General features: G+C 34.8%; 1 protein-coding gene across 1 annotated transcript in view; it reads right to left on the reverse strand.

Annotated features, from left to right (window-relative positions):
- Positions 1 to 309: 309 nt before the first annotated feature.
- The window catches only part of ZFC3H1 (zinc finger C3H1-type containing), a 52,931-nt gene continuing 38,908 nt past the window's right edge, over positions 310 to 14,332 (reverse strand). The window contains exons 24-35 of the mRNA XM_078076293.1: positions 13,590 to 13,827; positions 11,238 to 11,343; positions 10,955 to 11,153; positions 10,110 to 10,204; positions 6,120 to 6,230; positions 5,731 to 5,835; positions 5,433 to 5,598; positions 4,250 to 4,350; positions 2,305 to 2,406; positions 1,634 to 1,673; positions 1,325 to 1,387; positions 310 to 1,195 (exon numbers count right to left, since the gene is read on the reverse strand). Of these exons, the coding sequence (XP_077932419.1) occupies positions 1,058 to 1,195; positions 1,325 to 1,387; positions 1,634 to 1,673; positions 2,305 to 2,406; positions 4,250 to 4,350; positions 5,433 to 5,598; positions 5,731 to 5,835; positions 6,120 to 6,230; positions 10,110 to 10,204; positions 10,955 to 11,153; positions 11,238 to 11,343; positions 13,590 to 13,827 (1,464 nt within the window). The 3' untranslated portion in view covers positions 310 to 1,057. The remainder of the gene's footprint in view (positions 1,196 to 1,324; positions 1,388 to 1,633; positions 1,674 to 2,304; positions 2,407 to 4,249; positions 4,351 to 5,432; positions 5,599 to 5,730; positions 5,836 to 6,119; positions 6,231 to 10,109; positions 10,205 to 10,954; positions 11,154 to 11,237; positions 11,344 to 13,589; positions 13,828 to 14,332) is intronic.

The raw sequence follows: 14,332 nt of genomic DNA on the forward strand, positions 1-14,332 counted from the left end.
CTTTCTAAACACTGGGTCTTGAGAACGAGGAATTTAATGGTAATGCAAACCTATGTGTTCACTGTCCTCAAAATAGAAGGGGAACCTATCTTGTGAATTAAAAAGTCACTAAACTGTTTTTATAGGAAAGCAGGTTAGGATATAGTTACAGGGAAAATCCGTATCTCCTACTTCAACCCTTTCCCACCAGTGTGAAAAGTGAATAAAGACAGCAACATTTTTTAAAAAGTTAACTTATATTAAAAATATTTTGTTTATAAACAATTTTAATACTACAAAGTAGTATTTCAATACAAAGCAGTTCGAATATTAACTGTTCTTTAAACTGTTAAACTTTATTATAAATTAAAATTTCTTTACAAAAAAATTGCACATAATATTTGACCACTCTTAGGTTCTGATGCACTGGCATTTGCAATAGTTTCTTTAATCTTCAAGTTAAACAGTCTCGGCAAGGAGTCCAGAACGTAGAAAGGGCAATAAACAACCCTGTTAGAGCATTCAAGTGCAACTAGCAGACTTGTGGCCATGGCAGTTACACTTTCCTTAAGATGGACTGCTTAAGTTTTAAATCCTGAAATGAAGAATCTCAAAAGGTTTAAAGAAGAAGAACTAAAAGGGACTGCCTGCATTTTACTTGTAAACACAGCCCTGGAAATTAAATCCCAAACAAGAATCTCTCAGGCATCAGAGAGTGTCAAGTGAATCAGGAATAGCACAACATAAAGAAAGGGGGAAAAGTAAAAAATAAAAACAAAAACAAAGCAAAATTAAAATAAATGTCAGTCACTTTGAGGAACTATACTTACGTACATGATGTTATGAGAATCTGGCAGGGCCCAGAAGCAGGCCAAACAGGAAGTTCATTTATCCAACCGAAGAGGGTCATGTTCATTGCTTCCGGTTTTGAGGATAGGATATTGTAGGGGACTTGATATGATCAGTAATGCTTGTCTGCCTTACGCAGACCTTAGCCAGGGATCAGCCTAATCTTGAAGGATCATTCAAATAATTTTGGCAATTATTATAAGGACTTAGAACTGACTGCACCCAGTGTTCAGTGATTCTTGCTTTCTGTTTTGTAACTGTTTAAATTTAAGAGCTCATTTAGGCTGACTCCAATCTCTTGGCACTTGGAAACTAGTTTTCTCAGGTTATCAGTTTTACCTCCTTCTGATGCTTCAAACAAGAGTTGCTGTAAAAGACAGGGAAGCACAGAAGTAAGACTTAGCTAGATTTTGAGCATCACCACATCAATGGATATGGCACATGCAGAAAATTTATAGGAAAACTTCAAGATGAAATAAAAGATAAAACGCATTACATCTTTCCACAGTGATGCACAAAGAGGTAACTTCTGTAAGGCTCTCTGATATAAACGGTGGACCTATAAGATAGATATACACACAATTCCATCAGGAAACATGATGAAAAACATGTTTATAATCCTAATTATTTCACTGGGACCTCATAATATACAAAATGGTTACATTGGGTTTTCAAGTTTCCAAACATTTAGAGCTCTTAGCACATAAACATTTATGTTTTAATCCTTTTAAACTGAGAAGTCAACAAAAGGGGCTGAACAGCTTAAAAACAAAGTGACCCATCTGATAAATCAATCATAACTTACCTCTCTTTGTCCCTTTAGAACAATCTCAGCAGCAATGGCTCTAAGAAAAAAAAAGGAATATAGAAAAGGGAGAAGACAAATTTATATATCTTTGAACGAAATGAGATACTACCACTGGCAGAATACTGACTGTGGGAATCTGAGTACAAAACTTCCTGAAAGTAACAGGCTAAACTTCCAAGGAGGGTAACCTATAGTGAAAAGAAAAATTCAACAATTTTTATCAACTTTACAAGAATTAAGCAGACCAGTGTTTTGAAAATAAATAACGTTCATAAAAAAACTCATAATTACTATTAAAAACACCTGGCACTAATAATACCTTTAAAAGAAAGAAGACATCAATCTGTAAGAGGGGGGAAAACCCCACATTTAAAAAAAAGATGGTCTTAAAATGTGTATAACAGATTTGTTTGATAACAGTATTGTTATCTAAATGTTCTGCTTCAAAAAAAATTAAAACTCCATCCATTCTGCTTTTAGAAGCAATTGTTAGTGAGCACGCCCTTACTCTCAGTAGAAAAGCTCAGCAAGTGCCAAAAATAAATCTAAATTAGAGCTCTGTCCAGGAAAAAAAAAAAAAAAGATGTCATTTCAGATTTACCTGTCTGGAGCAAACCTTACAAATAAAAGCAATAGCTATAAAAACATGTACATGATTGCTGCATTACATTTTCCAGGTGGCCAGGCATGTTGGAATATTATATGTAAACATCTTGGCTTGAAGTTTCAGAATCTGAACATTGCTTTCTTCCCATTCATGTTGAAGTAGCCTGCAAAGTACATTCAGGAAAATGAACAAAGCATTGCAAGTGTAGGGAACCCCAAATGTGCTCTATGAGCAGAATGTTTGATGAGGTATAATTTTTGATCAGTTAAATTCCCTCAAGGCTATTCAGCAAGTGATTGTAAATGCCTCTTACAAAAACTGCCCTGGGAAAGGAATAGGCAAACTAGTAAGATGCCCAGTAGAGGCCCATGCCACATTCAACAGACTAAAATAGGTCTACGTATTCTTATTAAAGCACTCACTCCATGCGCTCCCTCCCCCAAATTTTTGAAAATAATGACTTGATATATTAATATAATTTCCTTGTATTTTTCTTTCTTTATTAAACAGAGTAGATGAAATATGAATGTTTCTTGGGTTAAAATGTAAGTACAGTGACTAATTATTAAGTTCTCTATTCTGGAAAAAAAAAAAAAAAAGACAAGAATGACCACAAGGAAATAACTATCAAAACACAGCAAGTGGAGCTCTATCATCAAAACCAACAATTAAACTACCTGTATTCCTAAATGCCTATCCTAACAGATACTAGTCAAAATATGACATTTTCTGTTTTTCATGTTTTACCAAAGGTGACGCTTTATTTTTTTTAAAAGATTTTATTTGTTTATTTGAGAGAGAGAGAGCACGTGAGAGCACGAGCCGGGGGGAAGGGCAGAGGGAGAGGGAGAAGCAGACTCCCCGCTGAGCAGGGAGCCCGACACAGGGTTCAATCCCAGGACCCTGGGATCATGACCTGAGCCAAAGGTAGATGCTTAACTGACTGAGCCACTCAGGCTCCCCAAAGGTGATGCTTTATAATAGAAATTTCTGTATTAGCTTCTGCAGACTGGAATGCTTACTAAGAATTTTTATTATGAAACACTATTTTTGTCATAGCCTTAAGCCTTTAAATTTTTTTCAATCTCATACCATTTTCCCACATACATGCTAAATGGAATGGAAATACTTTAAAACACAAGGAAATATTTGATAAATATTTTAGGTACCTTATGATCCACAAAACAAACTTAGAAACATGACACAACTGATGCAGTGGGAGTGACTGCACAAGCAGAAGCCAAAGCATTAGCATGGAGGGTACCATTTTGAATTAAAATGCACAATTCTTGAGGGTGAGAATAAGTTTACTCTGTCAGAGCAGAGAAACTACAAAGAAATGCTCAGAAGTCTCCCTCTAATTCAATGTATGAAATCCCTAGATAAGTGTTTCTCAAATGTATTTGAGGGCTCAAGCTCAGGAATCTATATTTTATTTAGTTAATTGATTTTTAAAGCAGGCTCTATGCCCAATGTAGGGCTTGAACTCTGGACCTCTGAGGATCGAGAGTCACAAGCTCTACCAACTGAGCCAGCCAGATGCCCCCAGGAATCTGTATTTTAAATGAGCATCCCAGGAGACTCTGATGCGTGATAATACTTGAGAATGACTGACCTACATGAAAACAAATCATAGTAACCAAAATATATATAGTTGGCTGCTATCTCCATTAACACTTTACAAACCTTTTAAGTAATATTCCTTTGCTATGTAAAAAATGCTTACTGCTTATAATGCATGTGCTAAGGACAGATGGTATGTGCTTAGGGAACGCAGATAACTTTACTTGAATCATAGGCCCCTTATAATGTAGTTTTCTGAAGTGACCAGATTTTTATACTGACTTTTACATGAATAGCTGTATACTGCTTAACAACTCTGAAATTGTAGTATGTATCAAATGAGAAAATGCTAAAGAACAGACAACTCTTATCAAGTTTTTAAAAAATAATTTTATATGAAGCGCTATTGGGCTGAGACCAAAAATAATTTTATTTTTTCTTACCTCAGTGCAAGTCCAGAATTAGTTGGCATAATTGAGCAAAACCGTTCCAAGGTTTTGGAATGCTGAGTCTTTGGAACACAGCTCAAATAAAAGAAAATAACCTGTAAAGGTTGAGGGGGGGAAAATGAATGCAACAAAATGTGAAATCCAATTACCTATGTGTTTTAATGAGAAAACCAAAATGGTCTTTAAAAGACATGAATGTATAAATTATAATAATGTATGATGCTGTGAGTTACAGTTCCTACCATTAATTATATTAGTGACTTTCCAAATATGAATTAGGAAATATGATCTAGTGATGACAGCCATGGACTGAGAACACTGACTAGAAGCCAGGAGTCTGGGTTTACATTCCTGAGTCTACCTTTACTTGCTGTATAGCTGGGCAAGTCATAGGACTAATAATACCTGCCACATCTTGCTCATGGAATGCCCGTGTGTAAATGACTTAATGTCCATAAAGTGGTTTGAGATCCTGGGATAAAGAATGGCATAGAAGTACAAAGCATAGTAATTGGTTATCCTGATTAGCAACAAAACCATCCCACCAAAAAATAAAATAAAATACATATATGTTTTAGTCTACATGGAGCTTTAACAGGAGCTTTTAGCCTACATGCACTAAATGAAAGGGGTCTCTGAAAATAAACTAAACCAAACCTGTGCTTCCTTTCCTATAAGAAAATAACCTTATAAATATATCATTAGTCATATTCTACTATTAAAATTCTAAACAGCGTGTAATTTCAGCTTTCTTATGCCCTATGTATAGCTAATATTCACTTGACAAAATAGTAACCAAAAAAAGTATCTACACTGTACCTTACGGAATTTTTCATTGAGTAAAATTTCCAACTTATCATGCAAAGCATTACAGATATTATTATAATTACTTCTTTCAATCTTTCTTCTTTAATATGTCTTAAACCTTAACATCACTTCAATTGTACTTCAATGCTAAATTTTCTTAAATATATCAATATGCACATTTTACTTTAACTTAAAAGGGCTCTGTTCCTAGATTTAAGTCATAAGTAGGAAACACGGTGAAGAATAACAGTAAATGCTACAAAAGTGGTCCTAAGAAAAGCTCTCTTGATATAAAACAAGAGTTTTGCTGTCATTTTTTAAGTCCCCTTCTTTTGCAAATATCTAAAGAAGAAAAGTTTTAAGTTCTTACCCTATTATGAAATTCATAGTTGGACCAGTAATCAGCACTGCTAAAAGGAATGGGGTATCGGGCAGGGACTGTAACCAAACATCTATTCACTAAATCAGTAAAAAATTTGAATTCTTGGACTTTGTTTCTGGATCCAGCAGCTCTATTATTGGCAAAGACAAGATAACTGCCAAAAGAAAAATATTATAATTTAGAATAATTAAGGCAGTGTTTTTCTCACTCAGAAAGGTGATCACCCCCTTCCCCGCCATATCCCTTTATTCCAAATCCCATTCTTATTAAGAGGAACTAAACTTACTCCATCCAAATCTTCTGCACTATATCAGATCTCATGGCCACCCCTAATGCTGCCTCATATGCCTCCACTGTCTCTTTAATACTTGATTGAAGAGGATGACAAAGGCTGTTTAAAAAATGAAGGAAAACATTGTATCTCTACAGCTCAATTCAATTAGGTAAAGGAATGGCAAAGTATTATTTTAAACATTACAGATATTATTACAATGGAATCCTTCTTTTGAGGTTTCTTCTATAATAATGTATTCTTCTATAATAACCTTAGCATCCCTTCAATTTTGCTTCATTGACTTTAACATCAAATTAGTTTTAATACAGTATAATTCAGTAATAAATAACAAATGCAAGTCTAATATGCAGTACTTCTTTCCACAGTAGATAATGTCTCACCAGTAAATCAGCCACAAATAAGGAACTTGGTAGTTAAACAACTCATCATCAAAATTCCCTTTACATAAACGGGCTGGAATGTCAAGTGGTCCTGGTATATTTAAAAGATACCTGAAACAAAACAAAACAAAACCTCTGTTTGAAATTATGCCTATGCACACATGGATTACTAATACTTAAGAAAAACAAAAACAAAACAAAACAAAAACACCTCTGCTTCAACTTAAATGTCTTTGAAATACTTTGAGTCTTGAGACTGTGTTCACATGTATAACCATACTTTGGTCACATCTCTAGCATCACACAGTCTATTCTTTTATACCTACACGAGTAACTCCTCTTCAAAATGAATTTATTCTATCCCCCAAATTAAACAAACCCCATAATCATCTAATTAAATCTAATTAAAAAGAGAACAAATGGGATTACCATGTCTCTAAAATTTTCCCACAAAATCTATACTTTCTTGTAAAAAAAAAAAAAGTTCTTTAAGAGTTATAAAACTTGACATCTGAAAACAATCTCTTTCTCATTTACATACATACACATACATAGCATTATAGGTTTCATTTTAGATATGATATCTAAGTATATTCTGTAACATACTAGTCCATAAGGCACTTGTCAAAAGAGAACCATGATCAAATAAGATTGGGAAATACTGAAAATTACAGCCCTCTCTTAAAAAGCCACAGTAGGATATTTAATAGGATATTAAAGACTCTATAAAGTCAATCAGTAAAGAAATCTCTTTGACTCTAATTTAGGTTTCTCCCCAATATATCTGAATTTGTGTGTACAACATTTACCAACATCTGCAAGAGTAATGTTTTTATTTTTTTATTTTATTTTTTATTTTTTTTAAGATTTTATTTATTTATTTGACAGAGAGAGACACAGCAAGAGAGGGAACACAGCAGGGAGAGTGGGAGAGGAAGAGGGAGAAGCAGGCCTCCCGCTAAGCAGGGAGCCCCACGCGGGGCTCGATCCCAGGACCCCGGGATCATGACCTGAGCCAAAGGCAGACACTCAACGAATGAGCCACCTAGGCGCCCCAAGAGTAACGTTTTTAAAGGAAATACAGTGATCTCTTGGATTTAAAAATTATTTCAAGGAACTAGGTTTTAATGGATTAGAGAAGTTGTATGGTGGCAGAGGACAGGAGGAACCATAAGCAAAGGAAGAAGTGGGACATCTAGAAGTCAGGTTATTATCATCTTGTGAACTTGGCCATAACTAGCTATATTACCATGAGTTAATCACTTAACTTCTAAAGATACTAGATTTGTCAACTGAAAACTGACGTAAGAGATGACTTCAAATCTAATCTATGTAAGACTCCATCCCTAGGCTAACTTCAGTAAAATGAATAAAATCCCCAAGTTAACTTTTGTGGCTATCTACTAATCTTCAAATTGACTTGAAATGCATGAAAATTACCTTATCTAGTTTTTTTTTTTTTTTTAATTTATTTGAGAAAGAGAGAGAGAGAATGTGGGGGGGTGGGTGGGGAGGAGGAGCAGAGGGAGAGGAAGAGAAGCAGACTCTTTGCTGAGAGCGGAGCCTGACACAGGGCTCAATCTCATGAACCTGAGATTTTGACCTAAGCCAAAATCAAGAGTCAGACGCTCTACCGACTGAGCCACCCACACACCCTCCCTCTGTCTTTGTAGTAAATGTCACATGGGAAATGACAGAACCCAACTCTAGGTAAATATTACAATACATACTACATTCTAAGTATTTTGCTTTACAATTTCTAACTTATGAAGTAAAAAAAAAAAAAAAAATATTTTGAACCCAGTAAGAGCACTGACTTACTCCATTAATAAACTTTGGCTATATTTGTAAATTTAAAAAATTTATATCAGTATCAATAAGAAGTATGACAATGCTAAAAAACATTCTCACCTATTACCATTCTTCTAATAACTGATACAAAAAATATTTCCTAAATTAACAGAAAATGCACACTCTGTGTAAATAAGGTCTTCAGTATTGCCTAAATAAACTAAGTACAAGAAACTCTTTTCTGTTGTCAACTCTTAGTGTACTGTGAATTATGACTTTTCCCATGAAAAATTTAATAAAACAAGGTGACTTAGTAAACAATAAGAAGATTATCTGGAGGCAACACATTTCCAAATTTTTATTGACAGTTATTTAGTCTGCTTCATTAAACTGACATCAAGAAGATCTTCAGATCTTTGATTAGTTACCAGAGTAGAAACTGGCAGCATCTTCTTTTAAGCTAAACCAATTACCTCCATGCCCAAGGGAAGATCAGAACCAGCAAGTCTGTAAAAAGGTCAGCTTTGGATCTGTCCTGTGCCTAAGTTTGAGACATTAAAGCACTCTAATTTAAACAGGGACAAAGTCAGCATGGGGAAGCTGAATAATCTCTAAGTTTCTTATAAAATAGTTTAATTCTTCTCCATTAATTTGTATTTTAAATTATTCTTTTGTAATTAACTGTAAGGTATTAATCTAGATATAACAGCAGAAAGAATTTCAGAAACAGTACTAAAATCACTATGTCAATAAACTGGTTATCAGAAAGGACAGACATAAAGACTCAAGTCTAGGAAAGAATAGTGACACCAACTTTTGCCAAATCTCAACTAAAACTGGAATGTTCACAAAATATTCTAGGGTAGATGGATCACCAAATTAACAAAACATTGAGCTACTTTTTTAAAATATGTTTTTATAGAACACTGCTACACTGTGGGGTAGGCAGAGGGAGCACCTAAATAAAGAAAAATATTTCTAAGCATTAGACTTGCATATATAAAACCAAAATGTTATCTGTACTGTTTTCTACAATAAAAATTTTTAGGAGATATTCAGCTTAGGCCTTCCTTTTTTTTTTAAATTTTTTAAAAAATATTTTATTTACTTACTTGAGAGAGAGAATGAGTAAGCGAGAGAGAGAGAGAAAACAAGCACAAGCGGGGGGAGGAGCAGAGGGAGAGGGAGAGGCAGACTGTCCACTGAGCAGGGAACCTGATGTAGGGCTTGATCCCGAGAACCTAGCCAAAGGCAGACACTTAACTGACTAAGCCACCCAGGTGCTTCAGGGCCTTCCTTCTCTCAGTTCTTCCTAACATAAAACAATAGAGTATGTGATGATAAAGTATTTTCCTTTTGATGCTGTTTTACTTGGAATCAGCAGGCTATGCCTGTTTTTGTAAATAAGGTTTTATTAGAATACAGCCATGCTCATTCATTTATATGTTGTCTCTGACTACTTTCTTCCTAAAACAGCACAGGTGATGAGTAGTGGTAGACCATATGGCTTGCAAGCCTAAAAGATTTACTATCTGGCCCTTAAGTGAAAAAGTTTGCTGATGCCTACAGAGAGATGGGGAGAAAGAAGGGAAGAAAAGACTTCCCCCCCAAATAATTCTTTACGATTTCCTGTGGCCTCTTACTGTTATTCTCTTGTTAGAGTAAGAACTCAAAACCAAGCAAGCAAAGGCAGTAAATACAGAGCTTTACGTAAGTTACTGAGAAAATGATGCTTGAGAAAAGACTGCTCGAAAACTTCTCACTCTGTATTTGAGAGGCTAGAGCAGGATCTCTTTAGACTTAAAAAAAGTAAAAGGTGTATTACATCCATTTGAGATCACCAATCAAATAAATTAAAATTCATTTTTTCAAAACTCCCTTGACATTGTCTCAGATAATTCACTGCTATGGTATTAAGTGCTAAAATTAACAATAACAATGAATTAAAAGCAGAATGAGTCACCATGATGTTAATATAAGCCTTCCTTTCTCAGTGTCTTTAATCCAAAGAATGCAAAGCATATTACATCTTTTCTGTTTTTATTCAGTTCTACTGCCCTCATAACAGTTCTGTAAGAGTGTTCAAGTATTTTTTTAACATCAGTCTAAAATGTAATCAACCCACAAAAAAATCTGTAATCTTTCTACTAAACTATATTGTCCCTTTCTTCTATAAAATCAAGAGTTCAACAAACTTACCGAAATAGATCCAAGTTACTATACTTCTCAAACCCAGGTTTAAAGAAGGATGCAATAAATTTCCGCAAAAATGGAAGAAGATTATCTCCTTGATTCTATTTCAAAAAGAAGAGAGGAAGGATACACATTACACTTACAATGTTTAATTAAATCTTTCAAGGGAGGAAAAAGCCCTTAATCACCCCCTACTGATAAGATTAAGTTTCTTGAATAGATGGGGGTAGAGATAACTCTATATTCTGATCTCCAATTAAATCCAACCAACCATTAAACAGCTTAACACCCAATATACCACATCCACCAACTGTCTAATAAGCTTTTTTTTTTTTTAAAGATTTTATTTATTTGACAGAGAAAGACACAGCGAGAGAGGGAACACAAGCAGGGGGAGTGGGAGAGGGAGAAGCAGGCTTCCTGCCAAGCAGGGAGCCCGATGTGGGGCTTGATCCCAGGACCCTGGGACCATGACCTGAGCCAAAGGCAGATGCTTTATGACTGAGCCACCCAGGCGCCCCTGTCTAATAATCTTCTATTGCATGTTTAGCACTGGTGCTAGGTGTGCTGGGGGCTCTAAATCTGATTAAGACATGGTCCTTGCCCTCATAAAGTTCTTAGTATATAAAGCAGCTAGAAACAAAACTACGAAGCAACATAAGTGCAATGATAGAACTACACACAGAGTATTTTTAGCAAAGAGAGAAGGAATACCTAACACAATTTGCAAAGGGAAAAATACTAGGAAAAGCTTCCTGAAGAGACTGATGCCTGAAACATCGTAAAGAATGAATAAGGAAACGTGAAACACAAAAAAATATTTAAGAATTATGAGGCTTTTTTTTTTTTACCTGTAAGATGAAGAATTTGCACATATGATAAAAAACCTCTGCATTCTGAGGATTTTTTTCAAATGCAGTAAGCCACACTGCCCTGGCTCTGTCGTGCTGATTTGTTTGCAAATATAAAGCAACAAGGGCTTCCAACAATTGGCAGTTCATGGGACACGTTTCCAATAAACATTTACAAAGCTCCACTGCAGCCTCATACCTTAATAAGAAAAAAACATGTCTAAACACATGAAAAAAAATCAATTTTTAACACAAGGTTAACTGCTTGTCAATTAAGTTTTACCTCTCTAGAAGCTGGTGCAGAGCAATCATGTTTGTGTAAAGTGGAACACAGACCTCTACTCTTTCCTCAACAGTAAGGCTCTCATCTGTGCAAGCTTTCACCGCATCTATCCGAAAACATCACAGTAACAGAAATCAAACATGAAATGAATTATTTGACTATGTTATTTAAACTCTGAAACACCAATGAAACATGGTGGCCTACTCTTTTGCTTGACCATCATCTTATTATCTTTACTGACCTCCTGGCTTATTACCCAAAGGAGGTATTTTCAGGTAACTCCAAACTCCCTAAAACTCAATCTCTTACCTTCACATTCCTGGTAATAAAACCATTCTATATGAGCTCTCGCACGTATCAACATTTTCACTTAGAAAGTGTCTCTGCATTTACCTAAATGCCTTAAAATTGATCTCGGGGAAAAAAAAAATCAAAGAATGAATTCTCTTTTCATCTTTCTTTGACCCAATTCAAGAGGCCCTGCTCTCTGTTCTATAGCCATTTAAATGTCTCCCCCTAAACTAGATCCTTTCTTTACTCCTTCAAAACACTCTTTTCCCCTTGTAGAGTCCCCACTCTGCATCTCAGAGAGTGGGTCACTGTTGCACTTTGCACAGCTGTCACCATTTCCTCCCTGCTCAGTGGTAGCAAGATTTCCCAGATTTACAGAATTTAAAAGTGAATGTCATTCTGAAACTGCACTTCTGAAGTTCACTTATAAAAATCATCTATATAAACCTAAAAGCCAATCTCTCCATTTGTTTTATTTGATTAGCATTTAATAATGTTCTTCTTCTTCTTTATTTACATGTCCTCTTGGTCTCATTCATTGACTCTTCTCTCTCATTCCTTACTGCTATACTCTTAAATCTCCATTTCCTCAGAGAAAATATCTCACTGCTTCAACTATGGAATAATTTATTGCAAAACCACATTAAAAACTATAAAGCACTTTATAGTATAGTAACTCCTATGTTAATAACTTTCAAATCATTTCTCTATCCATAATCGTCCACTTAAGTTCACTTCCTTATTTCCTTCTGCCAACAAGCACTTCCACTTGGATGACTAATTACCTAACATTCACAAATACTACTCCTACTACCAAAATCAGTCTTCCCAAATTTACCTGTTTTCTATCCATACACTTTCTTTTTCTCAGTCTCAAAACCCTGAAATTATTTTGACTATTTCTTCTCTTCTTCCCTGACATTTAATCAGTCCCCCACATCTCTATGTGATAACCTCAAATGTCTCCAATAAATATTCCCTCCTTCCCAGGTTACTTTTTTTTGTGATTCACTTTTGGCCATCAGATTCTGGTTGTTTTCATATACCTTTCGGATCATTCCTCTTCAGCACATTTTTCCTTTCTTCAAGAACCACTGTCATCAAGTCTACCACACTTACAAAGTTCTTGAAAATCTGGTATCATTCTACTTATCAAGCTTTATTCCTACTATTCTACAGCATAAACTCTCGCTTTGATAAGGACTCTCCCTTCTCCTAATCTCCCTTCAAATCCATAGCACCAACTCCTATGTTGCTTTTTATTTACTTAGCTCCCCTAACAGGATTATCCTTCTTTTCCTTCCTTTCTTCGCTGGCTTATTCAATAAATATTTACTAAGCACTTAGTATGCTGCCAGACATAATAGGTCCTTGGGAAATACAGAGATAAGACAAGGGTCCCATCTTTGAGCAAGCCAACTATGTCACATCAGAGTCAAGATTCAAAGTCCAGCTCCAAGTCTTAATTCTTCTATGAAGAATTCCTTCATCATGCCAACCTACATTATATAATCTCTTTCCTTTGGGTTTATGACCTGTACAATATAATTTTATAAATCACAGATCTTTGTCTCTTCTGTAAGTACAGAATTTAGACTATATATCAAATGTATAGATTTTATCTTCTGACTAAGCTATATACTTCCTACTAGGAGGAAATAGGCTTTATATCTTACTGTTTTCCAATTGCTTGAAAAGGTAAGTTATAATCTTTTAACTTTCATCTTGACAGACTGCTTTAAAAAAATTACCTGGTTCTCTACTTCAATCAACTCATTAAACCTATATAATCTCTATTATCTACAAATTTGGCTGATATCTTTTGCCACAATCAGAAAAATTATGTAATGTAGCACAGTTCCTGGCTTTCATATATGCCAAATGTGTATCTTATGTGATTCAATCCCTAATCATCTTTTTTCAATCCTTAATCTTCTAAGCATTTATATAATAAAGTGTGAAACAACTTGCAATATATACATACGAATTTGTTCCAATTAATTATGAAGACTCAAAATAAGGGATAAGTTGATGTTCTAAATAACTTATAAACATACTTACCTTCAAAAACTGCTAACAACATGTCAGGATTAGTCTTTACATCTTGAACTGCTTGCCATGGCATTACAAATGATTCTGTGTTAACAATTCTTGAAGGATTGGCATTAGATGGATCATAAAATTTTGAAGGGAGAACGTTGAATTCAATAAGATGTATGTAGGCCAGCCATGCCAAACATCGATCACTTGTTTTAAGGTACTCAGCTACTATTCCACTATTAGCTGATTTCAAAGCATTCTAGGTAAAATCAAAAAATAATCTGTGTTTTTAAAAATAATGACTCCTATTCCTCATAAGATTCAAACATAAAGGCAAAGAAGAACCCAAATGTCGTATTTCTTTGGAGTGGTTCTTAAATACCTAAGTCGAAATATCGATAGTTAACAACTTTTTCAATGAAAAAAACTTGAGATGTCAGTATCAGATTTTTACTGTGCTAAGGTTTATGATATAATTTATGAAAAAAGATTCAACTTATTTGTACATTTTAAGTGTCTTGACATTCAAAATCTAGTAAGATAAAAAGAAAACAGTAAAACAAACAAAAAAACCCACCAAACCCATAGAGGAGATTCTCAGTTTGGGCTAGTTTTTTTCCCTTATTGTCTAAATATTGAAGTTTATTCTGGTGGGTACTTAACATACGTTATTTTCATTTGAACCTCATAAACACTCTTAAAAACGCACTATCCCCACTAAGCAAGTGAAGAAACAGTCATAAACTGATTCAACTTACTACTAA

Source organism: Halichoerus grypus, chromosome 6 (genome assembly GCF_964656455.1).
Source record: "Halichoerus grypus chromosome 6, mHalGry1.hap1.1, whole genome shotgun sequence".
NCBI classification, from domain to species: domain Eukaryota; kingdom Metazoa; phylum Chordata; class Mammalia; order Carnivora; family Phocidae; genus Halichoerus; species Halichoerus grypus.